The 21,972-nt window shown below is 54.9% G+C and overlaps 2 protein-coding genes across 3 annotated transcripts in view; one reads left to right on the top strand and one right to left on the bottom strand.

Annotated features, from left to right (window-relative positions):
• LOC135975299 (fibrinogen-like protein 1-like protein) overlaps positions 1-21,972 on the bottom strand; it is a 117,148-nt gene that overhangs the window by 78,313 nt on the left and 16,863 nt on the right. The gene's annotated exons all lie outside the window — the stretch shown is intronic.
• Positions 2,965-7,306, top strand: LOC135975300 (fibrinogen-like protein 1-like protein). Its single transcript, XM_065565675.1, has 2 exons — positions 2,965-3,304; positions 6,153-7,306. Exons 1-2 carry the CDS (start codon positions 3,235-3,237, stop codon positions 6,830-6,832), a joined length of 750 nt encoding a protein of 249 aa, XP_065421747.1. The 5' UTR covers positions 2,965-3,234; the 3' UTR covers positions 6,833-7,306.

Raw genomic sequence — 21,972 nt, forward strand, 5'->3', positions numbered from 1 at the left:
CCCAGTTCATACTGCGTTTCTTTTTCCTCTGAATAAAAGTTCTCGTGTGTTAGACACAGACTCAGTGCTCGCAACGGGGCAACAGCTGCCTGTTAGGGGCGTGCTGGTCAGTTTCCCAGATTTCTGGGAGGGACGCTCCAGCTGGTTCTGCTTTGCAATGCTAAGAGGAACCCCGAGATCCTGATTCTCATCCTTGTCACTGCCAATACCACCTGGCACAAGCGTTACACCCCCATCACGTTCTGCACAACCCCCGTTCCTGCCATCTCCTCTGGCTTGATCCTCTCCGTTTAGTGCGTCCTTCGTCTGGAAGGCCGATGGTACGGTAATGCAGCAGAGTCCCACTGAGAAATTAAATCCCTGGCTCACACCTGCCCGGCTTCAGAAACGTTGGCATTCTCGGGGAGAAGGGAGGGAGCCCAAGAAATCTGGTATCTGCGGTAAATAAAGGATGGGCAGACGTTCCGGACAGGCCAGGCTTGAGGCCAGCGGTTGAGAAAGCAAGATAAGCTGGGTGTGGAGTGGCGCTTTCCCCATAAAGGCATGGAGCCCCGGCTCTGGTTTCTGATGTGGAAGTGGGGGACGCTTCAGGGTGCTAACTCGCCCACTCAGCTGCAGCGTCGGGATGTGTGAGTTTTATTGAAATGCCCAGTATTTCACACAGCCTGGAGATGTAGGGCCAGAGCCTGGTGGTGGGCACCAGAGCGCCAGGCGGTGTGGGCACGTGGGGGAGGTGCAGTGGCAGGGCATGCTATGTGGCCCCTGTGGGACACCATGTGCCCTGAGTGCCCGGGCACAGGAAGGAACGTGCCCAGACAGACGCAGTAACTACCGCATAGAGAGGGGCAGCCTGCACTCCTCTCAGTGCCACCCCTCAGCCCGGGCAGGTGCACAAGGGGGAGGGGAGCCCTGGTGCATCCTCTGCTTTCCCGACCCTGCCTGGCACAAGGCACAAGGGCCGGGGGCGCAGTGAGGTACATGCTGCTTTTCCTTTGAAACGGAGCAGCATTCCCCCCAGCAAGTGCATGCAGCAGCATGAGCCTGGCTAGCTAGGAGTCTGGCAGTGCCTCCTGGTGGGTAAAGAGTGCCCCCGGGGCCATGGGGTACCAGGAGCCTGGCGGGGATCCCCTGCCCAGCGCTCTGCTGGACCCTAGGCAGGAATCCTCCCGCCCTGCCCCAGGTACCTTTGGGCATTGGGGCCAAAATACTTTAGAACACAAAGGAACTAGCATAAGCCATGTTTTAAAAATGGGGAAACTGAGGTATGGTGCAGTGTAATGAGTTTTCCAAGGTCACAGGTCGAACTCAGGCCCTCTGTGTCTTAGACTATTACAGTGTGTGAACGGCTGCTAGCTGGCAGCGTCCCCGCTCCTCTGGGGCATCAGGAGAAGGGGAGGCGTGTTTTCAAGGATGAGTGACTCCAGATTGGTATTTCAATTCAGTTCCAAACATTGTAGTTCTGGCTTGTCAGACTCACTGAAATCCTTCTCCTTTAAAGCGTTAACCCTTTGCCTGCCATGGGGTTATGCCTCTCTCCTCTCTCTCACAAGGATACCTGAGATTGCTGGCAGCGTGTCACAGTTACTTGGGCTGTGACATTGTCTGAAGAATTTGGGTCCAGGCAGCTCCAAAAAGAAGGTGTTTCCAATGAAATCTGTCTGGGGATCACGTCTGGGCAAAGTGTTTCCATTGCAGCAGTGTGTTTCGCTGTGTCGTTTACACGGTGTTCTCTCTCTCTCTCTCTAATTCATTTGCACGTTTGTATCACGGTCACTTTTGGGGTTAGTTGTGGACTTTCTAACTTTGCAACACCACATGAATACAATGATGGCTGACAGAAAGCACGGTGCCGGACTCCAGTGCGGCTTTAGCCTGTTCTGGTTTGACACACACACACACACACACACACACCCTGCCCAGCCCGCCCCACCCCGCCCCACAAAAAGCTGCCATTTTGCACCTGTCATGGGCCGGCAGCAGCTATAATCAAACTTGGGACCTCTGGAGCTTCACACGTGAGCCTCTGCTGTAGGGTTCTCAACCTATTTACCATTGGGGGCTGCATATGCCGTGCTCTGCGTTATGTGGGCTGTAGCTACACAAGATGTAATACCAGGGCCGGGATAGATATACTTGGGGGCGGAGGGGGGGGTGAATGAGCCGGTTTCTGTCCAAGAGTCTGGATTGCTCTGGGCTGCTGATCCCGGCAAGGTCATTGTGAATCCCTGTGCTGAGTGCTGAAGATGGCCTGGGAAAAGCATGTGTGGGGCGGGGGAGGGGTGTCTATGTTAATCCCGGCTGAAATAAATGGCCATGCCCTTGCTAGGGCAGCGCTTACAGTGCACCCCTCAGCGACCCGGCTCCATTTTGAACTCTTTTTGGCCAGGACTGTGGCCCCTGGCGACTCTGCCCACTTTAAGCCTGGCCTGAGCTGGGCCCACAGAACAGCTGCAGTGTCAGCAGCGTGTCCCCCTCTGGGCTGCTGGGCTGCAGTGCAGGGGGCAGCATGCCTGGTGTGGGGCACACAGCAGCTCTGCGCCCTGGGCCCCTCTCACCTGGCACTCATCTGAGGGGGGCAGAGCCCTGCCGGAGGCTGCCCAGCTGCTGTCTCTGTGTGGGTGAGCGGGCACTGCCCTCCGGCTGGTGGTAGTGACTGTGGACGGGGGGAGCTGGGACAGAGGGGGTTGCTCCGAGCAGCACTCCCCTTGCAGTGATGCAGCGCGGGGAGAGAGGAGGCAGCTCCTTCCCCACCACAGGGAGCGCTCCAGCCGGCCCTGACCCACCCGGGAGCCAGGACATCGGAGCCGCAATCTCTGAATGGTTTTTACCATGCAGCTGGGTCCCAGCTGTGTGCTAATCGGGCCGGCTGCAGAGACGGAGACAGTGGCCGGGCTGGGGGAGAGGTGAATGGTGGGCTTCACCCCGTCTCCAGAGACTTGGGCCAACCCCGCCCATGCTGAGCCCCTTTGAACATCCAGCCATGTCCTGCGGTGCCTACCTGGGAGCTGAGCTCTTCTGAAAATCTGGCCCAGTAGTTGAGCCCTCTGAAAACTCTGGCCTTAGCGTCTAAGGGTAACATTTTCAAGAGTGGCTAAGTCACTTAAGTGCCTAAATCCCAGTGAGTTCTAGTGGGATTTAGGCACTTGTGAAACTCTCTCCTGGTCTCATGTCCAGCGGTTTCTGTCCCCTGCAGGGTTCCAGTCCAGCTCTCTCCTGCTTCTGTCTGCGCTGTCCATGATGGCGCTCCTTTGCGTAGCCCCCGTGCAGGGCAACGGGGCCCTGGCCCACAAGAAGGTCGAGAGGGGTGAGTAGAGAACCCGTCGGAGAGCTTCTATCATCTGCCATATCCGAGATCAGGGCATCGTGGGCCTGATTCTTCTCCTCTCCCCCATGCCGGGGTCACCCCTAGATCCACTTATCCACTGAATGCACCTTCCCGCCCCCCCGCCAGCGCTGGGCCCAAAGAAACGCTGAGTTCTCCGAAGGGTTCGCAAGGCCGGCCTGCGCTAGTGAGCCCACTACTCCCATTCGCAGGCCTCCAGCGCCTGGGAATGGGCCAGCCAGGGTGGGGGAGGTGCTGCTCGACTGGCTGTTTGCTTTCCACAGCTTCGTTATCCCTTTCTCCGGTAACGGCTGCCAAGCCGCCGGCAGTGACTGAAGAGCGCTGGTGCCAACCGCAGGGCAGCGTGTGGGAACCAGGCACCCCCCCAAATTGGCTGGGAGTTCTACCCTTCCATCTCACCAACTCCTATACTAGGGCTAGCCCCGGCTAACAGCTGGGGATCTCTCGCTCATGCCTAGAAGCCTTGCCCCCAGAGTCCAGGCAGCAGGGAGAGCCAGTTCCTCATTGTCAGGGGTTTTCATTCCCTTCTCCCCACACCTCCAGCGGCTCTGGGAGCTGCTCAGGGGCTTGCCCAGGCAGGCCAGGGGCCGAGCCAGCTCCAGAGGTGGCCCTGAGCCCCTGCCCCCGCTGAGCTCAGCAGCTCCTCCCCCTTGGCTCAGCTATGGGGGAGGGGGGCAGAGCTGGTGGGGCACACAGGGGGATTGTCTGGGGGGTAGGGGAGCTGGGGGGCTCAGGCTCGAGGAAGGACCCTGGGGAGGGGAGGGGCAGTATAACCACAGTGCTCTCATTCTACCAGGATAGTTCGGGACAATTTCCGCCCCAAAGACAAGCCCCTCGATAGGATGTCTGGAATTTTCAAAGGCGCCACAGGGAGTTGGGTGCCTAAATCCCACTGAATTCCAATCACAGTCGGGTGTCAAACTCCCTTAGGCTCTTTGAAAAATCCCATTTAAATTGTCACTGATGGGTTTCATAATTAACATTCGCTGAGATGGATCTGGCAGCATCTCCCCCACCCTCGCCAAACGATTTCTTCAGCAGTACGGACTCAGGAAGGATACAGAGCCTTGGTTTACACTTGATTCATCTCCTCAAGGTTTCTTCAAAACCAGCAGAGCAAGAAACTATTCTTATTTTATTTTATTGATGTAAGCAGAGTCAGGATGAGCTCTACCCTGACATCTGGTGGTGAATTATGGCGAGTGTGGAAAAGAACTCCAGGGGCTGATCTGGTTTGCATAGGCACACCCACTCGCCTGGCATGAAACAACAGCAACTCAAAGTGGTTACTTTGGCTGGTGTGGGATCCCCAGTTTCTCTGTTATTAGGGCAGGAAGAATAAAGTTTTGTTACCCTGATTCTGTGAATCAAGGCCAGTGGAACTGTTGTATGACAGAAGGACTGAGTGAGTCCTTCACCATTACCTAAGTAGCACTTACTTGACAAGGGGCATGGGTTACAAAACCCAGTGAAGGGAGAGAGGATGTGAACAGGTATTTATATCTGATGGTATGGGCCCTCTTTGAGGGTTTGAAACACCAATTGCACTACCTCCTCTCTCCACTGTTGAATGTCAGAGCTAACTTTGATTCCATTAGGAGTCTAGTTACAGGCTGCTGAGCTGAATTCACTTTGGGCCAATGGTGCACTAGCACTGGGGCTCCCCTACTATGAGCTGAAATTGCTAAGAGCTGAAATCACAAAAGAGCTGAAGTTATTAAGAGCTGAGATCACTGAGACTGTGTTAACTAGTGGGGGAGCCTGAAGCTGTATTGCTAAGCGGCTGGCGGAGCTGCTAGCAGAGTGGAGCCTCATGGGATGGTTGGGGCTGAGTGACTCACAGGTCGGTGAGCAGGGCGGAGTGGCTGGAGAAGCAGCGAGCAGAGCGGAGCCTTGTGGGAGCGGCCCAAGGAACGGCTGAAGTGGAGCAGAGCTGAGCGGCTCACAGGTCGGTGAGCAGAGCGGAGCAGCTGCTAGAGCAGTTTGTGGACGGCGGGAGCGGCTCACGGGACAGCTGGTGGAATGGAGCGGCTCGTGGAGAAGGCTGCGGCGGAACCCCACGGAGAGGCAGCCGGTCGGCCTCGGATCACGTAAGGTGCCCCTTAACACCCTGCGTGCCTTCCCCCCCCCCCCGCTTGAACTCTGGGGCTGCACTGACCAGGGACAGAGACTTTGGGGGGTTGTCGAACTTTTGGGACTTTGGCGATCCTTGTGTTGCTGGACCCAAGAGACTTTGGGGTTGTTGGACTTTTGGGACTTTGGTGATTCTTGGGTTGCTGGTTTCAAGAACCAAAGGGAAAGGACACAGCCCAATTTGCTGGGGTGGGTTTTTTTGCTCATGAAGCCTGTTTGTGGTGTTTTTCCAATTTAATGCTGATGTTGTTTACCTCATGTTATTAAACATTTTCTGTTACACTCAGACTCCGTGCTTGCGAGAGGGGAAGTATTGCCTCTTAGAGGCACCCAGGGGGTGGTATGTAATTGTCCCATGTCACTGGGTGGGGGCTCGAGCTGGTTTTGCATTGTGTTATTGAAACGGAACCCCTAGATACAGAACCCGGCCCTTGTTGCTGCCAACTTAGATGGGCAGAAGGGTTACATTGGTAAAATGAAAGTGTAAGATCTGGAGCCGGATTCTGTGGCCAGGAATGGCCGGGGCGGATTCTGTGGCTGTAGTATTGTGAAATACACAGGACCTGCCTGTAAAAACCCAGGCTCCAGTTACCACAGGCTGATTTGAGAGAGCTAGCTAGCGCTCTCTCTCCCCCCCCCCACCTGCCCCCTTAACCTGATGTTCGTGGCATTTCAGGGTTCCCCAAAGACTGCAGCAACATCCCCAGGGACAGCCCCAGCGGGGTCCATGTCATCCAGCCGGCAGGCTCTCCCCCTCGAGTGGTGTGGTATGACATGGACACCGAAGGCAAAGGCTGGACCGTTGTCCAGAGAAATTCTTACAACACAGAGATCACCTGGAAGGAGTCCTGGAGCACCTACAAGTACGGCTTTGGGAACGTGCAGCAGGATTACTGGCTGGGCAACGAGTACCTGTCCCTGCTCACGCGGCAGAACATCTACAAGGTCCGTTTTGTCGTGGAGGACAAATCCAACAACACCCGCTACGCAGAGTACGACATCATCAGTGTCGAGGATGAGCCCAGTGGGTACCCTCTGAGACTGGGCAGGTACTCTGGGGACGGCGAGGACTATCTCACCACCTACCACTCCGGCCTGGGGGGCATACACGACAACATGAAGTTCAGCACAAGTGACAAGGATCAGGACCAGACCAGTGGGAATTGCGCAAGTAGCTATGGAGGCTGGTGGTACGACAAGTGTCAGAACGTCCTGCTCAATGGGAAAAGCTACATCTACTGGGCAGGGTTCTGTAAGAGTGGGGAGTGCAAGTCTTCCCTCATCCTGGTTAAGCCAACAGACATGTGCTGGGTCCGGCAGGAGGAGCCCATCCTCCTTGGGAGCCGGCGCCGCTGAGAAGGGGAGACCATATTAGATCAGACACTGAGCGCCATCCCCCACCTAATCAGTGCAGACCCTGCAATGCCTCCACTCTGCTCACCCCCTTCCCTGTTGGCTTCTGCACGGTAAATCCCCTGGAATAAACGCTGAGAGCTGACCCCGCCGGTGCGTTCGAATGACACGAAGAGTGTGATTGGTGTGTATAACTGGACCCCCACTTCCACTCTGCCTCGCTGGAAGCCATGTCACTCACTACGACTTTAGACCCACATTTACCTCTGCTTCTCCCAGCCCTGTCACTGCCCCTTGGCATTAGTGATCAATGAATCATGACACTGGATTTCTAGCAACTGTCATTGAGCATTTAAATGGGGGATGACTCAAAGCCAGGACTTTACATCTGAATCCTGCATGTATTAGCAGTGGTGAGTTTGGGTTCAAAAACCTGGCCTCTGTGTTTTTAATAAATATGGTTATTACATGAGAAAACATTGCAACAGTAATTAGTTGCTGATAAACCACTGAGATTAGATAGACGTGCAACGAAACCACACAATAAAGATATTGGTGTCCCTCTTCAACCCAAGGGGCTAGTCAAAGTTTGGGGCCCTGGGGATGTTCCAGTTGGGAGCAGAAATTGGCAGTGGAGTCTGGTAATTTTTTGATGTCTTGTTTATTGACAAGGAACATACAGAGTCCTGCTTCTCCAAACACAGCAGGAACCAACAGCAGGGATTAGCCTCCCTGCTCTCAGCTCCAAGCCTCTTTAGTCAGCACCTGGCCCAAAAGCTCTCTATGCTCCTCCCACGATCACACCATGCTGACAGGCTCTGCTCGACTTTCCTGCTCTGCCTCCGTGTCCTGGCTGCACTGCCCGGCTTGTCTCTTTCACACACGCACCAGCTCAGAACAATGCTCGGTGGCATCCTCTGCCCACCTGGGGCTAGTTTCTGTGCACACGCCATCATGGCTTGTTCTACACGAGGCCCCCTTACCTGTTGCTTCCAGCTGTCTTAAATGAAGAGTGCATCCTCACAGCTGTGTCAATGAGATTTTAACTCCACCCATAACATGGTATAATCCAGCTCCTAGCAGTGTATTTATCTGTCAGGCTGACGTCCTCTGAGCATCTCTGAGCATTTCCTGCCTGTTTGGCTTCAGTCTTCACTTCAATCAAAGTTCATTGTGACCAGATGCTGAACACCATTAATGCTAACAGCCAGGGGCAGGAGCACCCCGAACAGGGAAAGAACAGGCTAAAGAACAAGTCAGCTGGGCCTGATGAAGTTCACCCTCGAGCAGGGCTCCCAAATCGTGGGCTGTAGCCCAAAGATGGGCCATGACGTAGTCCTGGCTGGTCCACTGGCAGGGGTGAAGATGGGGGGGAATGTGAAGGGGCATTGCCCCCCCGCCCCAAACTGCATCTTTCCAGTCCCCTCCTGACCATGGCCCTTCAGTGCATCCCCAGGACACAAGGCCCTGTCTAATTGGCCTTCCTGACAGATCCTGCGTGGAGAGCGTGCGTAGGAGGGGGTTTGGGGGCAGGTTTGGAAAGAGGGATGTTTTCAGGGGGAGGGAAGCTGGGAGCCGCTGAGGTGCAGCTGGAAGGTTTCCTCCTCCCTCCTCAGCATCTGGGGTGCAGACAGGGGGGAGGGGGTTGCTATTTTGCAGTTGGGAGTATCAGGGACCCTGCCCCCCCGTGCACTAAGCTGTCCCCTCCATCTCGGTTGCTGGTGGTGAGGTGGGGGTGTGCTGTTTTGCAGTGGGGGAGTGGGGGATCCCCCTGCCCAGGGCACTGACCTCTCCCCTTCCCGCCTCCCATCTCCGCTGTTTGTGCTGGGAGCCACCCCCACCCCCCACTCTGCCCATTGCAGGCTGCGCTTGGTGCCCTCCCCAGCCAGCCATCCCTCGCCAGGCTGGAGCATGACGCTGCAAGCGGGACATCCTCAGCCTGTCCCGGGCAACCAGCTCGCTCAGCCGTTTTGCTGCCTGGGGGCTCCCTGCCAAACCCAGGGTTCCCCTGCACCATTCCCCCTACTTGGGGTCCCACCTACACCCCAGCTCCCCCCTGAACATGGCTACCCCTCCCCTTCCAAAACAACCTGAACTCTTCATACGCCACAGCTCACCCCCGCCCCTCCCCATAAGCCACCTGGCAGCAGTGCCCTGCATCGGACCAAACTGCTCTCCGTGTCGCCCTCCCACCCCCACCCCTCAGGGCCAGGCTGGCGCTCTCTGGGGCTGGACCCCGTCTGTGACTGGGGTTTCAGCACTCCTGCTTCACAGATGTATACAGAGCACTGTATAACCAGAGTTGTCATAACTATAAAGGGAAGGGTAACAGCTCTCCTGTGTACAGTACTATAAAATCCCTCCTGGCCAGAGACTCCAAAATCCTTTTACCTGTAAAGGGTTAAGAAGCTCGGATAACCTGGCTGACACCTGACCCAAAGGACCAAAAAGGGGACAAGATACTTTCAAATCTTGGTGGGGGGAAGGCTTTTGTTTGTGCTCTTTGTTTGGGAAGTCATTCGCTCTTGGGACTGAGAGGGACAAGACATCAATCCAGGTTCTCCACATCTTTCTGAACAAGTCTCTCCTATTTCAAACTTGTAAGTAAACAGCCAGGCAAGGCGTGTTAGTTTTTACTTTGTTTTCTCAACATGTAAATGTACCTTTTACTAGAGTGTTTACCTCTGTTTGCTGTACTTTGAATCCGATTTCTAACGCAGCGTTTTGCTCTGGCCTATTGCTCTTTAAGTTTGATTATCCTGTAAAGTTATTTTCCATCCTGATTTTACAGAGATGTTTTTTACCTTTTTTCTTTAATTAAAAGCCTTCTTTTTAAGAACCTGATTGATTTCTCCTTGTTTTAAGATCCAAGAGGTTTGGAACTTGATCCACCAGGAGTTGGTGGGAGGAAGGAGGGGGATGGTTAATTTCTCCTTGTTTTTAGATCCAAGGGGGTTGGATCTGTATTCACCAGGGAATTGGTGAAAGGTTTCTCGAGGCTTCCCAGGGAAGGGAATCCACTTGGGAATGGTGGCAGTGGACCAGATCTAAGCTGGTAGTTAAGCTTAGCAGTTTTCATGCAGGCCCCCACATTTGTACCCTAAAGTTCAGAATGGGGAAGCAGCCTTGACAAGAGTCTAGTGACTCTCTCACCCTGGGCTCTCCCCAGTATAGACTCTTGTTCACACTAGTCAAATGATGTTCAAATGCTGAGAAGGAGCAGGGAAGAGGCGCAGAAATGACTTGTGGCCTGGCCAGCACACCTTCGAGCAGGCAACCCGAGGGGCTGCAGCTAGTCAGCTTGACTAAGCAGTTCCGAGGTCTGTCATTAAGGTCTATAGTCACCCAGCAGGAGGAGGTAGCTGCATTTCAGGTTTTTGCTCTAGCAGACAAAGGTGTAAGGAGAGCTGGCAAAGCTGATGTTAGAAACATTGACATTGGAAATCCATGTAAGTGTAGAAGAGTGACGGAACCAATCGTGCGGGGACGTGGGAATTCACTCTCACCTGGCCTCTGGGGATGGAGGCAGCACGTGGCTGGCACTTCTCGCTCCTGCCGTACGAGGGGCAGGTGCTGCTACCGACTGCTCCCCCTAACCCCGCCCTGCTGCGCTCTGGGGATGCTGCCCTGCTGTGGAGCTCTCAGGTGTCTTGAACTGGAATTTGTTTGGAGAGAAACTGCTAAGAAGCCTTATCAGCCCCGAGCAGAGAGTACCTGGGAGCCTGCCTGGGTCGGGCGGGTCTGGTACAGCCTCCCCCCAGATAAGGCTCTTCCCTGGACCTGCCACCCATTGGAATCTGGAACGATTCCCTCCGAGGTAACACCCGGGGCAGCCAGGGCAGGGCAGGGCACGGCCTGCTCCCCTGGAGCGTTAGGGCTTTCAGGAGTCAGAGGTGCCAGCGGACCAGGTTGTACGTTAAAGCAGCGAAGGCAGTTGGGGGGCAGAGGAATTGGGTGCTTTGCCATTGCACTTGATCAGCTCAATTTGAAAATTCTTTCAAAGGAAATCCAGATGTATACATCTGACTGGGGTACATGTACACACATACACACGCACACTCACATGTGCACACACTCATGTGCACATACGCGTACACACATGTACACATACATATATATACAGACGTACACATACACGCACATACGCTGTCCCTGGAGCGCCCCAGGATTCGACTGACAGGGTGGCTGGCTATTATGGAGGCACAAAGGGGTTGGGAGAAAATAATCAAGAAGAACTTTTGCTGAAAATGCAAACCTAAGCTGGAAATCTGTGCAGGGCTGGGCTCAGCGAAAATGATCTTTTGAGCTGCTCTTATTAACCGTGGTCCTGAACTTCCTGGTTTGCGTCGGACCCAGGCAGGAGACTGGGCTGCTGTCAGCTGTAGAAGCCATTGGAATGAGCCAGGTCGGAATGAGCCAGGCCCTCAGAGCCTTCTGCCACCAATCGCCCCAGCAGTCACTGATCCACACCAAACCACGTCCTTCCAGTCAGGCAGTTTCATATGCATATGTCAAACCCTTGGTTTGCCACTCAGACACCACGGTGATGGGCACTGTAAGGACCGAGAGACGCTAAACAGGCAGACAGACAAGGAAATAGTGGCCCTGCCTACAGGTGTGTGTGTGGTGCAAACGGATGAACACCAGTTGCTGGCTGAAGGCACAACCTTAATTCCCGCATCTCCTGTCTGTCAGCTATTGTTCGCTTGGCAGCCTGAGCTCTGATTTCTAACGCAGCGTTTTGCTCTGGCCTATTGTGGTTCTCATGTCCGGGGGCGCCTTGGCCCCTGGCATCAGGAGCGGTGCTAAGGAGGCTGCTTTTCAAAGGTCCTTAAGTAGAGTTGTCAACTTTCTACTTGCACAAAACCAAACGCCCTTGACCCAACCCCTTTCATGCCCTTCCCCAAGGCCCCACCCCCACTCACTCCAGCCCAGCCCACCTCCCTCAGTCGCTCGTTCTCACACCCTCACTCACTTTCACTGGGCTTGAGCTGGGGGTTGGAGTGCAGGGAGGGGTGAAGGCTCCGGTGGGGATGCGGGCTCTGGGATTGGGCTGGAGATTAGGGGTTTGGGGTGCCAGAGGGGGATCCGGGCTGGGGCAGAGGGTTGGGGTGCGGACTCTGGGAGGGAGTTTGGGTGCGGGAGGGGGCTCAGGGCTAGGGTAGGGGATTGGGGTGCGGGTGGGGGTGTGGGTGTGGGGTCTGGGAGGGATTAGGGTATAGGAGGGGGTTCCGACCTGGGGCAGGAGGTTGGGGTGCCGGGTGTGAGGTCTGGGAGGGAATTTGGGTGTGGCGGGGGTTTCCGACCTGGGGCAGGGTTTCTGGGTGCAAGCTCCGGCCAGGCGGCACTTACCTCAGCCGGCTCATGGTCAATGGCACACCGGTGCTAATGCAGGCTCCCGACCCCTGGTCTCCCTCCGCTGGCAGGCTCTGAGCAAGGCCTGCCCAGAGAACATGGATGACGAGCTCTCGATCCTGCTGACAGCACCCCCCAGCACAGACAAACTCCAGCACATCTTGGAGGTGAGCAGAATGGGGAGGGGCAGCAGGGTTTTATCTTAGCCCTGGGGACTCCTAGAAAGAAGAGACTGGAAAATCCATGTTTCTATTGGATCCTTCCGAGTATGCATTTGTGATATAAACTCACTGGGTGACCTTGGGGTAACTCACTTCCCCCTTACGGCATCAGTCTTCTCCACTATCAAATCTACACTGGGGAAGAAGGACAGAAGCCCCGACAATCACCTTCACCTCTGTGTGTCTGGTCCTGGGAGCCGAAACCAACTAGACGATCTGCCCCATCTCCTAAACTGCCCTGTCTTTCCCTCCTAGGGCCTTGTCCTTAGTACTCAGCCTGGCCCCTTCCCAGCTTGTCCCTGACCTTTAAAGGACTCTCCAAGCCCCTCCCATGCCTGCTTCCCTTGGGGTCTCTCTCCTGGCTGAGCACAGGCTGCCCTTCTATCTCTCAGCAGGCCTGGGTCCTAGTCACAGGCTGGGTCTTGTCACGTGACCCCCACACTTATTCCCTTCACCCTAGGGAGCTGCATCACCTGGGCCAGGTGCAGTTGAGCTCCAACCCCTTTCCTGGCCATCTCACCCTGGGACAGGTTGAAACTGGTAACCTGTGGGTAACAGTAACTGGTTGCTCGCAAAGGTGCTGAAGACACAATGGAAGAGGAAATCCTTTGGCCTGGATTGAAATTATTCCGACTGAAAGTGAATGAGAGAAAATAGGTTCAGAGTTCTCTTCCTAGCAGCAGAAAATGTAGCGATTGATAGAGGTTCAGGTCAGAAAGGACCATTCTGTGCATCTAGTCGCCCCTCCTGTATAACTCAGGGCCTAGAATGTGACCAAGTGGTTCCTTCAGCCAACCATAGCATGGGACTAAGCCAGAGCATGTCTTTTGGAACGACATCCACATGCAGGAGAGCCAGCTGGCTACCAGAAAATCTCTCTTCTGCAGTGACGTGGGGTTAAGGGACACGGGGGAAAAGACATGGAGGCTGTGACTAAACTTAGAGCAGCAAGGCCAGGAAAACCAGGGTTAGGTCCCAGGCCTGGCTATCAGATCTGCTGTTTTCTATTCCTGGCTTTGGGACCATGAGCGAGTCTCTGCACCGCTGGGTGCCTCGGTTTCCCCAGCTATCAAATGGAGCTAATCAAGGTTTTGTTTGTTCTCCCCATTTTACAGGGTGGGAAACCGAGACACAGTAGGGACCTGTCTACACTACAGATCTGTCGTGCGTTTGTAATCTGCTGACCCCCACATGTTGTTCATGGACAACACAGCTCCTAAAGGTACGTTTGTTCTGTGCTTATCCCCTATGTACCAGCAGGGCTGGATGGCATTTCTCACTGTGATGTGGGGAGCAGGTCCTGGGTACTAAGGGTCTGAAGAAGCTCTCAAGGACTAATTTTTTAAAATAATTGTTATCAATGAATTGGGAGAAAACATACAATCACTGCGGATAAGATTGGGGGGTGACAAAATACAGGCAGAGTGGTAATTCCTGATGGCGAGAGGGCAGTTATACAGAGCGATCTGGCTCATTCGGCAAGCTGGACCCATTCAAAGAAAACAAGTTTGAGCAGAGCCCAGTGCAAGGTCCTATACGTAGCCACAAGGCACGCCGGCCACACCTCCAGAATGGGGACGTGTATCCAGGAAAGCAGTGACTCTGAAAAGGATTTAGGGGCCATAGTGGAGAAGCCACTCAACATGAGCTCCCAGTGTGATGCTGTGGTGAAGAGGGCTAAAGCCATCATTAGACGTAGGAGCAGAGCCGTGAGTAGGATAGGGAGGTGACACAGCAGCAGTGAGACTGCTATTGGAATACTGCCTCCAGTCTTGGTGTCCTCCTTTGAAAAAGATGGTCCTAGAAATTGGAGCTGGGGCAGCAAAGAGCCACCAAATGTTCTGAGGGCTGGAGAAAAATGCCTTCTAGTGAGCTATTGAAAGAGCTCAACTTGTTTAGCTTATCAAAAGAAGATTGAAGGGGACTTCATTGAAGTGTTGAAGTGCCTTAATGGAGAGAAAATACTGGGTATTAAAGGGCTCTCTAGTCTAGCAGAGAAAGGCAGAACAAGACCCAATGGCTGGAAGGGGAAAAGAGACAAATTCCTATGACAAATAAGGCACAAATATTCAACAGCGAGGATGATTGAACACAGGAAGAAGCTACCAAGGAAAGTGGTGGATTCTCCATCTCTTGATGTCATTAATAAAGACTAGATGCCTTTCCGGAATGTGTTTGCCCCAAAAGTAGCTATTGTGGTGGACAGGAGGCCTGTGATATGTAGGGAGTCAGATTAGATGCTCTAACTGTCTCTTCTGCCCATAAAGTTTACTCATTTCTGACAAACCGAGTGTAGCATTCGGAGCAGCTTCTGCTGTTTTACTGTCTAGACGGCTTGCTTCCTAGAATGAACACTCATTGAGCGGGGTGATCAACAGGGAGTAGCTCAAACCTCCAAAGTGTCTGCCCTGTGGCAGGACATTAGCACTGCAGGGGAGGGGTGGGTGTGGCAGTGACATCACAAAGGCCTTTTGCAGGACCTCAGCCTATTGGCCAAAGGTGCAGGGGAGGTGGTGACCTCACAGAGGGATGCTGACATCAGCCAGGCAGGACAGGGGCGCAGGGCCAGGGAAACCTCAGAGACCCCTGTGGCTTTGCTTCAGCAAGTCTCCTTCTCGAGATCTCTCTTGGAGGTCTGAGAGAGTATTTGGGTTCATGTATGTGAGCACCAGGAGGAACCTCCTTTGAGTTTTCTCCTTTCTTTTTCCTGATTTCACTAGAAAACTGACGTCCCTGTTTAGAAGGTAAGAGCCTCCGAGAGGTTTGGAACCTGTTCAGTCTGCTGCATCTGGCGCCAGCTGAATTTTAAGCATGGAAAACACTAGCTTAAGGTGGCCAAATTTTATTCCCCACCTGGGATTTTGTCCCTTAGAATCTCTGGGGACATTGTTTGTCCTTTTTCTTTTACCTTTTCCTCCATCCCTCCCTCCTTTCTTTTCATCTCTTACTTCTTTTGTCCTTTCCCTGTTCCCCTCCCACCACCAGGAGGGGTGTGTGTGTGTCGTGGGTGGTGCTCTACAATTCCCATTGTGGGAGGTCCACCGAAAAATGTGGGGCTGAAATAGTGCTCAGACAGTGATCCCCAGCGGTGACCTGGGCCATCCTTTGGGCTCTCTGGTGAGAACCCTCATCCTCCCGCCCCTCGGTCTCTATCCTGATTGGCTGAGCAGGGGGTTATTGACAGGGAGGAGACTTAGGTCCCTGTTGTTTTCTTTTAAGACCAAGTAAATAGTCATAACCAGTCATATGTTCGACAAATTTTGTTGCTTCTCTGCAGTTCATTATTTTCTCTACCATTCCAGTTCTCCTAAAATACTTGCTGAATAATTACTATGAACTCTTGCTGGTCTGGAACTCACTTGAGAGCACTTTATTCGGGTCATTCAATGTCTGAAATTCAAGATCCGATGGTTAGTTTGAAAATCAGGGCTCTTGGGTCCTATTCCCAACTCTGCCACGGACTGGCTGTGTGACCTAAGACAAGTCAATTCTCCTTTCTCAGCCTTAGCTTCTCCCTCTTTCAAGTAGGGATAACAATCCGCTCCTACCTACCTCCCGGCAGGTGGAGGATGGGGATCTATTGGAGAGTGTCACTAGGAACAGTGCATAAGATGAGGTGTCCTATCATGTTTACTCAGATCAGATTAGGACATAATAGAATGGCTGAAATAGTTTATTTTATTTGTATTTTATTATGTTGCAATTGTTAAGAGCAGCAACTACTTAGCTCAGACTGAAACATCTCATCTAATTTTTGAGATCTAAGTGTCTCCTCTTTGTGTAGCTCAAACCTCCAAAGTGTCTGGCTTGCGGCAGGACATTAACACTGCAGGGGAGGAGTGGGTGTGGCAGTGACATCACAAAGGCCTTTTGCAGGACCTCAGCCTATTGGTCAAAGGTGCTGGGGAGGTGGTGACCTCACAGAGAGATGCTGACATCAGCCAGGCAGGACAGGGGCGCAGGGCCAGGGAAACCTCAGAGTCCCCTGTAGCTTTGCTTCAGCAAGTCTCCTTCTCGAGGTCTCTCTTTGAGGTCTGAGAGAGTGTTTAGGTTCACGTACATGAGCGCCAGGAGGAACCTCTTTCGAGTTTTCTCTTTTCTTTTTCCTGATTTAACTAGAAAACAGACGTCCCTGTTTAGAAGGTAAGAGCCTCCGAGAGGTTTGGAACCTGTTCAGTCTGCTGCATCTGGCGCCAGCTGAATTCTAGGCATGGAAAACACTAGCTTAAGGTGGCCGAATTTTATTCCCCACCTGGGATTTTGTCCCTTAGAATCACTGGGGACATTAAGGTTTGTCCTTTTTGTTTTACCTTTTCCTCCATCCCTTCCTCCTTTCTCTTCATCTCTTACGTCTTCTGTCCTTTCCTCTGTTCCCCTCCCACCACCAGGAGGACTCTGTGTGTGTGTCGTGGGGGGTGCTCTGCAGTGGGAACAGGGACAATTCTCCAACTTTGGGCAGTCGAGAGCCTGGGTGAGATAAGGGGCGTTAAAGCCCTTTGTGAAGGAGAAAGGGGAGTTTCACGGTGTTGAGCACCAAGGAATTCTAAACTTTGCTTAAACATCCAGTCTGCAGAAACCAGAAATGGTTGGGGCCACATTGTAACCATTGTCTTTTTTAAAGCCCATTGAGGGATGTGAGTCCCACCCTTTTAGGTATCTGGGGTGCTGGGAGAAGAGAAGAGGTGCCTGTCTCCATTTTATGGCCTCAACAAACTAAGTGCTGTGCCCCAGTTCTCGTCAGAGATCCCTGAAAAAGAACGTCTTCCCATCCATTAACATACCTGGAAAGATACTGGAACTCCTTATTAAACAATCAGTTTGTCAGCACCTACAGGACAATTTGGTTCCTAGGACTAATGAGCATGGACTTGTCAAGAACAAATCATTCCAAACCAATCCTAGCTCCTTCTTTGGCAGGGTTACGGGCCTAGTGGAGGTGGGTAAACAGTAGATGTGATCCATCTTGGTGTTAATAAGGACATTCTCACAAACAAACTAGGGAGATGTGGTCTAGATGCAATTAGTATAATATGTGTGCACAGATGGTTGCAAGCCCGTACTCCAACAGCCCAGAACCAAACATTCCTTCTCCTGGGCAGTGCGCTCCGACCTCTAATGGTCAGCTGCCGCTTAGCACTGTCAGAGCAGCTTTTGCTGGGGGATTCTCCCAGCACTTTCCAATAGTGGGAAAGTATGAAATCCCCATTTGACTGCTGGGGACAGAGCCTAGAGCGGGGAGCAACTTACCCAAAGTCCCACAGGTCAATAGGAAACCAGCAATGGAACCCAGGAGTCCTGACTCCCAGTTCCCTGCTCCAATCACTCCAGTGGAGCACACTCCCTCCCAAAGCAGGGGGCCGGACATGAGGGCCTGGTTGTAATTGCCAGCTGTGGGAGGGAGTGTGCAGCAGTGGTTAGTGAAGGGGCCTGGAAATAAGGACTGCTGGGTCCCATCCCTGGCTCTGACACTTGGTGTGACCCTGAGCCAGTAGCTTCCCCGCCCCAGGCCTGGTTCTCATCAGTGGGGTTGGGGTCGCAGCCCCTACAGCCCAGGGGGGTTGGGAGGCTCCAGGAAGGTGTGTAAAGTGCTGGGATGGGAGGAGCTGGGAGGCGCTGTCACCCCCGTACTAGGCCAGTGTTCTGCACCCCCTGCTGCTGGCCGAGTTTCTCTGTCCCTTGGCAATAAGACAGACTCTTGTTTTCACAGCCAGTCGATCGCCCAGTGCTATCACCCTGCCTGCTGGCTGGGCAGGGTAACTCCTCAGGTCACCACCACCCTCTCCAGCCTGCCTTGGCTTTGGGGAGTGAGGAGAAGGGCGAGGAATGACACTGAACATCCTCCATCCATCGCTCCGTCAGCAGAGCAAGTGAGTGGCATTAGGGTTCCCCATTGGCGTCCCCTGTCTGTCTGGGGAGAGGCAGAAAGAGGGGGAAAGAATCTCTCCCAAAGGAGATTGGATTTGCAAACTGCCCCCAGGAGCCCCTCGCTCTCAGACCGGGGAGGGGCTTCTCCAGAGCCGTCTCCAGTGTGTTTGGAAAGGTCCCAGCAATGGGGCTCCCAACCCTTCCCTTGTGGGAGACCGTTCCCCAGGCTGAGCGTCTCTGAGCTGGGCCAGACCCTGTGAGCTGCTGAGCATGGAAATCAATGGGAAAGGCAGGGGTCCTGGCCTTGCTCTGCCTCGGGACTTTGACGTGGGGAATGGTTTCCCAGGAGAAGTCCAGACTCCTGGGTTCTGTTCCTTCTCTAGCCTGGGGGGGAGTGTGGCCTGGGACGGCAGGAGGGACTGAATCCAGTGTTCGAAAAGGAGGAGACTCCCTGGGCATTGCAGCCCCAGGGGTGACGAGGGGGAACGCTGGGAGCAGATCATGCAATGAACTCCTGCCAGTGCATGTAGATTGCATTACATGCACCCCTGTGGGGGAGGAGGAGCTGCTCTGGCTGGGGCAGGGATGGGGAGGGACCAAACAAGCTGGTTAGTGAGAGGCTGCCTTGACCCCAGACTCACGCCCGCTCCCCGCTCGGTTCCAGGATGGCCAGGCTCCTGAGGATGTTCAGGAAGAAGGCTCTGCAGGTGGCTCCAGAGCCTGAGGGAAGCAGCTGCCATCTTCCCCAGGAGCACAGCGGCTCCTCCGTCCCCACTAGCGGGGAAGGAGCTCCCGGCCAGGCCAGGAGGTGGAAGTGCCCAGCCTTCTGGCGGAGAAAACCCGCTCCTAGCGTAGGCGCCGAGGTGGGAGAGGCCAGGTCGAAATGGAGCTGGGCCAGGCTGTGGCTGGGCAGGCAGGACCCAGCGCAGGAGGGGAGCCGGGCAGGGTGACTCTGGGGCATGGTGTGTGGGCAGCAGCGGCCCCAGGAGCCCAGCCCTGATTCCCAGCAGGAGGCATCGCCCTGCCCGGTCAGTGAGGACCTTCCAGCCTCCCCAGGGCAGGAGGTGGAGGATCCCTGTCCCACCACCAGCAGCTCGGCCCGCTCCCCATGGGACAGCAGCAGTGCCTGGGACTCGGGCAGCAGCGAGGCCGATGGGCGCCTCTGCTTTGTTCCAGGTGAGGAGCCAGGCTGGGCTCAGAGAGAGGTGAGGGCGGGACTGTGAACACCCTGGGCCCAGGCCCTCGATCAGTGCTATGGGGGCGGGTCCCCAGCCCAGGGGTCTGGCCTGAGCCACATGAACCCCACTGACACTAGATGCTGCCACTTTGGTCCTTGGTGCTCCAGTTGCGGGGAGGCACCTCTCAGGGAGTCCAGGACAGCGTGGGGGGGTCTCTTTGCTATGGGCTCCTGAAGGAGTTGGGGGCTGAAGGCATCACTGAGAGGGGGGAGTGTGGGGCCCGATCTGCCCTGGGTCCCGGAGGTGGGAAGGGGACACATTGCCCCACCGTGCCCCTGTCCTTCCCCCGAGTGGCAGCAGGCGTCACCCTGTCCCCTTCTCTCCCTGGTGCAGGGACCGCCAGGGACTCAGGGGACGAGGAGGAGGAATGGGTGGACGTGGCCACAGAGGAGGCTGCTCTCAATAACAGCCGAGAGCAGCTCCAAGACGGAGAAAAGGTACAAACGTACGGCAGCTGTGCTGGAACCGAGACTGTCCTGCCCCTTCCCAGCACCTGACTCCCTGCAGAGGGTCTTGTCCCTGATGATCCACCAGCCTTAATGGGGACCTTTCTCCTCCATGATCTGGGACCCCAGAGGTGGGGGTGTCTGTCACATACCAGCCGGGTCTCCTCCCCGCACAGGCACTGTCCCAGTTCCTGACCCTGCTTGTGGTGGAGTGGTGGGTGATTTGGACAATGGGCGGGTCCCCACTATCCCCCATTGAGGCCTGAGTCCTGCAGCTGCTGTGTGGGGGCAGGGAGGTCCCTGGCTAACTGGCTCTCTCTCCCCTAACCCCACTCCTGGTGGGTGCAGGAGGAGGCCCAGCAGCTCGTGTTCCTGCACGCCATCCACCCCGCGTCTCGCTGCACAGCAGAGAGGGCAGGACACACTGGAGCCGCACTGCTGCAAGGCGGCTGTGGCGGAGAGGATTGTGGTGAGCGAGACACGGTGCCCAGCAGCTGGAGGAAAGACAGAGACATGGGAGGGGCAGGGGTCTCCCCAGGCCAATGGATGGGGGATGGCTGGTGCTGGAGGGGCAGCTGAGGGCAGGGATTGCTGGGGCTGAAGACTGGGGAGAAGAGACGGGAGAAATTCGGAGTGGTCACTATTGGGCAGGAATCGGAGGAGCGGGAGGTAGGTGGGGGGATCCTGCTGGCTGTGTGGGGCCCTGGCTGTGTAATCTCCTCACTGAGAAGTGTCAGCGTGGCCCGAATCTCACACGCTCCTTTGTCTCTTTTTGGGTCTCACAGGAGCTCATTGAGGAGCTGCCTGATAACTCTCCACCCGGCGCCATCCTCGCTAACTCCCTGATTGTTGTGGGCAACCTCAGGTACCGAGACCCTCCGGCCCGGTTCCCCTAACCCCAGTGCTGCTCAGGCCCAGGGCTGGGAGTCACTGCCCCTCCCACTCCCAGGTCACCGCCCAAGGGTGGCTCCTCTGGCAGAGGTGCGGGGAAGGTTCACTCTCTCCTGGCTGGGCTGTTCTTTTCACTCCAGTAACATTGCAACGGCTTTGGGGAGAGGCTCACACCCAGGATCAGATACAGGAGGGGCAGCAGGGTCCAGGAAACAGGGGCTATTCCTGCCCTGCCACTGTCTGTCTGAGAAACCTTGGCCTTATCATTCCCTGGCTCGGTGCCTCAGTTTCCCTTCTTGCCAGCCTGTGCCTATTTCGCTGCAGTTTCACCTGCGTGTTGGTGCCAGTCCCATCCCCGCATTGCACAGTCTAATATCGGCTCCTCTCTCTTGCCAGCACCATGACGCCTGCCCTGGAGCCAGAGCTGGAGACCCACCTCCTCCGAGCTGCCCTGCACGCCATCTTCACCCTGGGCATGGAGAAGGACACCACCCAAGTGCAGGTAGATCATGCTAAAGTCATGGATTGAATGAAGAGCCAGCTGTCATCCTGCCATGAATCCTTGCTAATTGCCTGCAGTGGGATATGAATGAGAGAGGCCAGGATATGTGTTTGGGGTCTCACCAGTGCTTCCCAGAGACCCGTCTTCCCATCCTGTGGCAGGTGTAGCTCCAGTTTCCCTAACTCTGACCCATGGCTCTCCCTTGCTTTCAGGATCTGCCTAGGGTCTTGCCAGACCTCCTGGACGCCATGCTGGGGAACCTGCTGGCAGAGTCCCCAGACACCGACAGGCTCCAGTACATCTTGGAGGTGAGCCCGACGAGAGGGGTGGGGGCAATTTTACCTTCACTCTTAGATCCATTTTCCAGTCTGTCCTCCTAGCCGGGCCCCCAGTGGGCATCCTTGGTCAGGGCAGTCAGTGCAATGCCTCCTTTCCCCACAGCACATTAACTACTGGATCGTGTCCAGGGTGCCGCGAGAGAGAGCCAGGGCCGTTAAGAGCAGCACGGCCCTGCTCAGATCCACCATCACCCTCCCTGAGTTTGACGTAAGTGACCTCTGACTCCAGCTTCCTGACTCCAGGGGTAGGTGGGCTGGCTCCGACGGGCTGTAGGATCTGCTGCTGC

This window comes from Chrysemys picta, chromosome 13 (assembly GCF_011386835.1).
Source record: "Chrysemys picta bellii isolate R12L10 chromosome 13, ASM1138683v2, whole genome shotgun sequence".
Classification (NCBI taxonomy): domain Eukaryota; kingdom Metazoa; phylum Chordata; order Testudines; family Emydidae; genus Chrysemys; species Chrysemys picta.

Bases quoted from the DNA above. Each gene is read 5' to 3' on its own strand.
- LOC135975300 (XM_065565675.1), top strand. From the start codon at position 3,235: ATGATGGCGCTCCTTTGCGTAGCCCCCGTGCAGGGCAACGGGGCCCTG. The intron at 3,305-6,152 runs GTGAGTAGAGAA...GTGGCATTTCAG, and splicing joins CCACAAGAAGGTCGAGAGGG to GGTTCCCCAAAGACTGCAGC.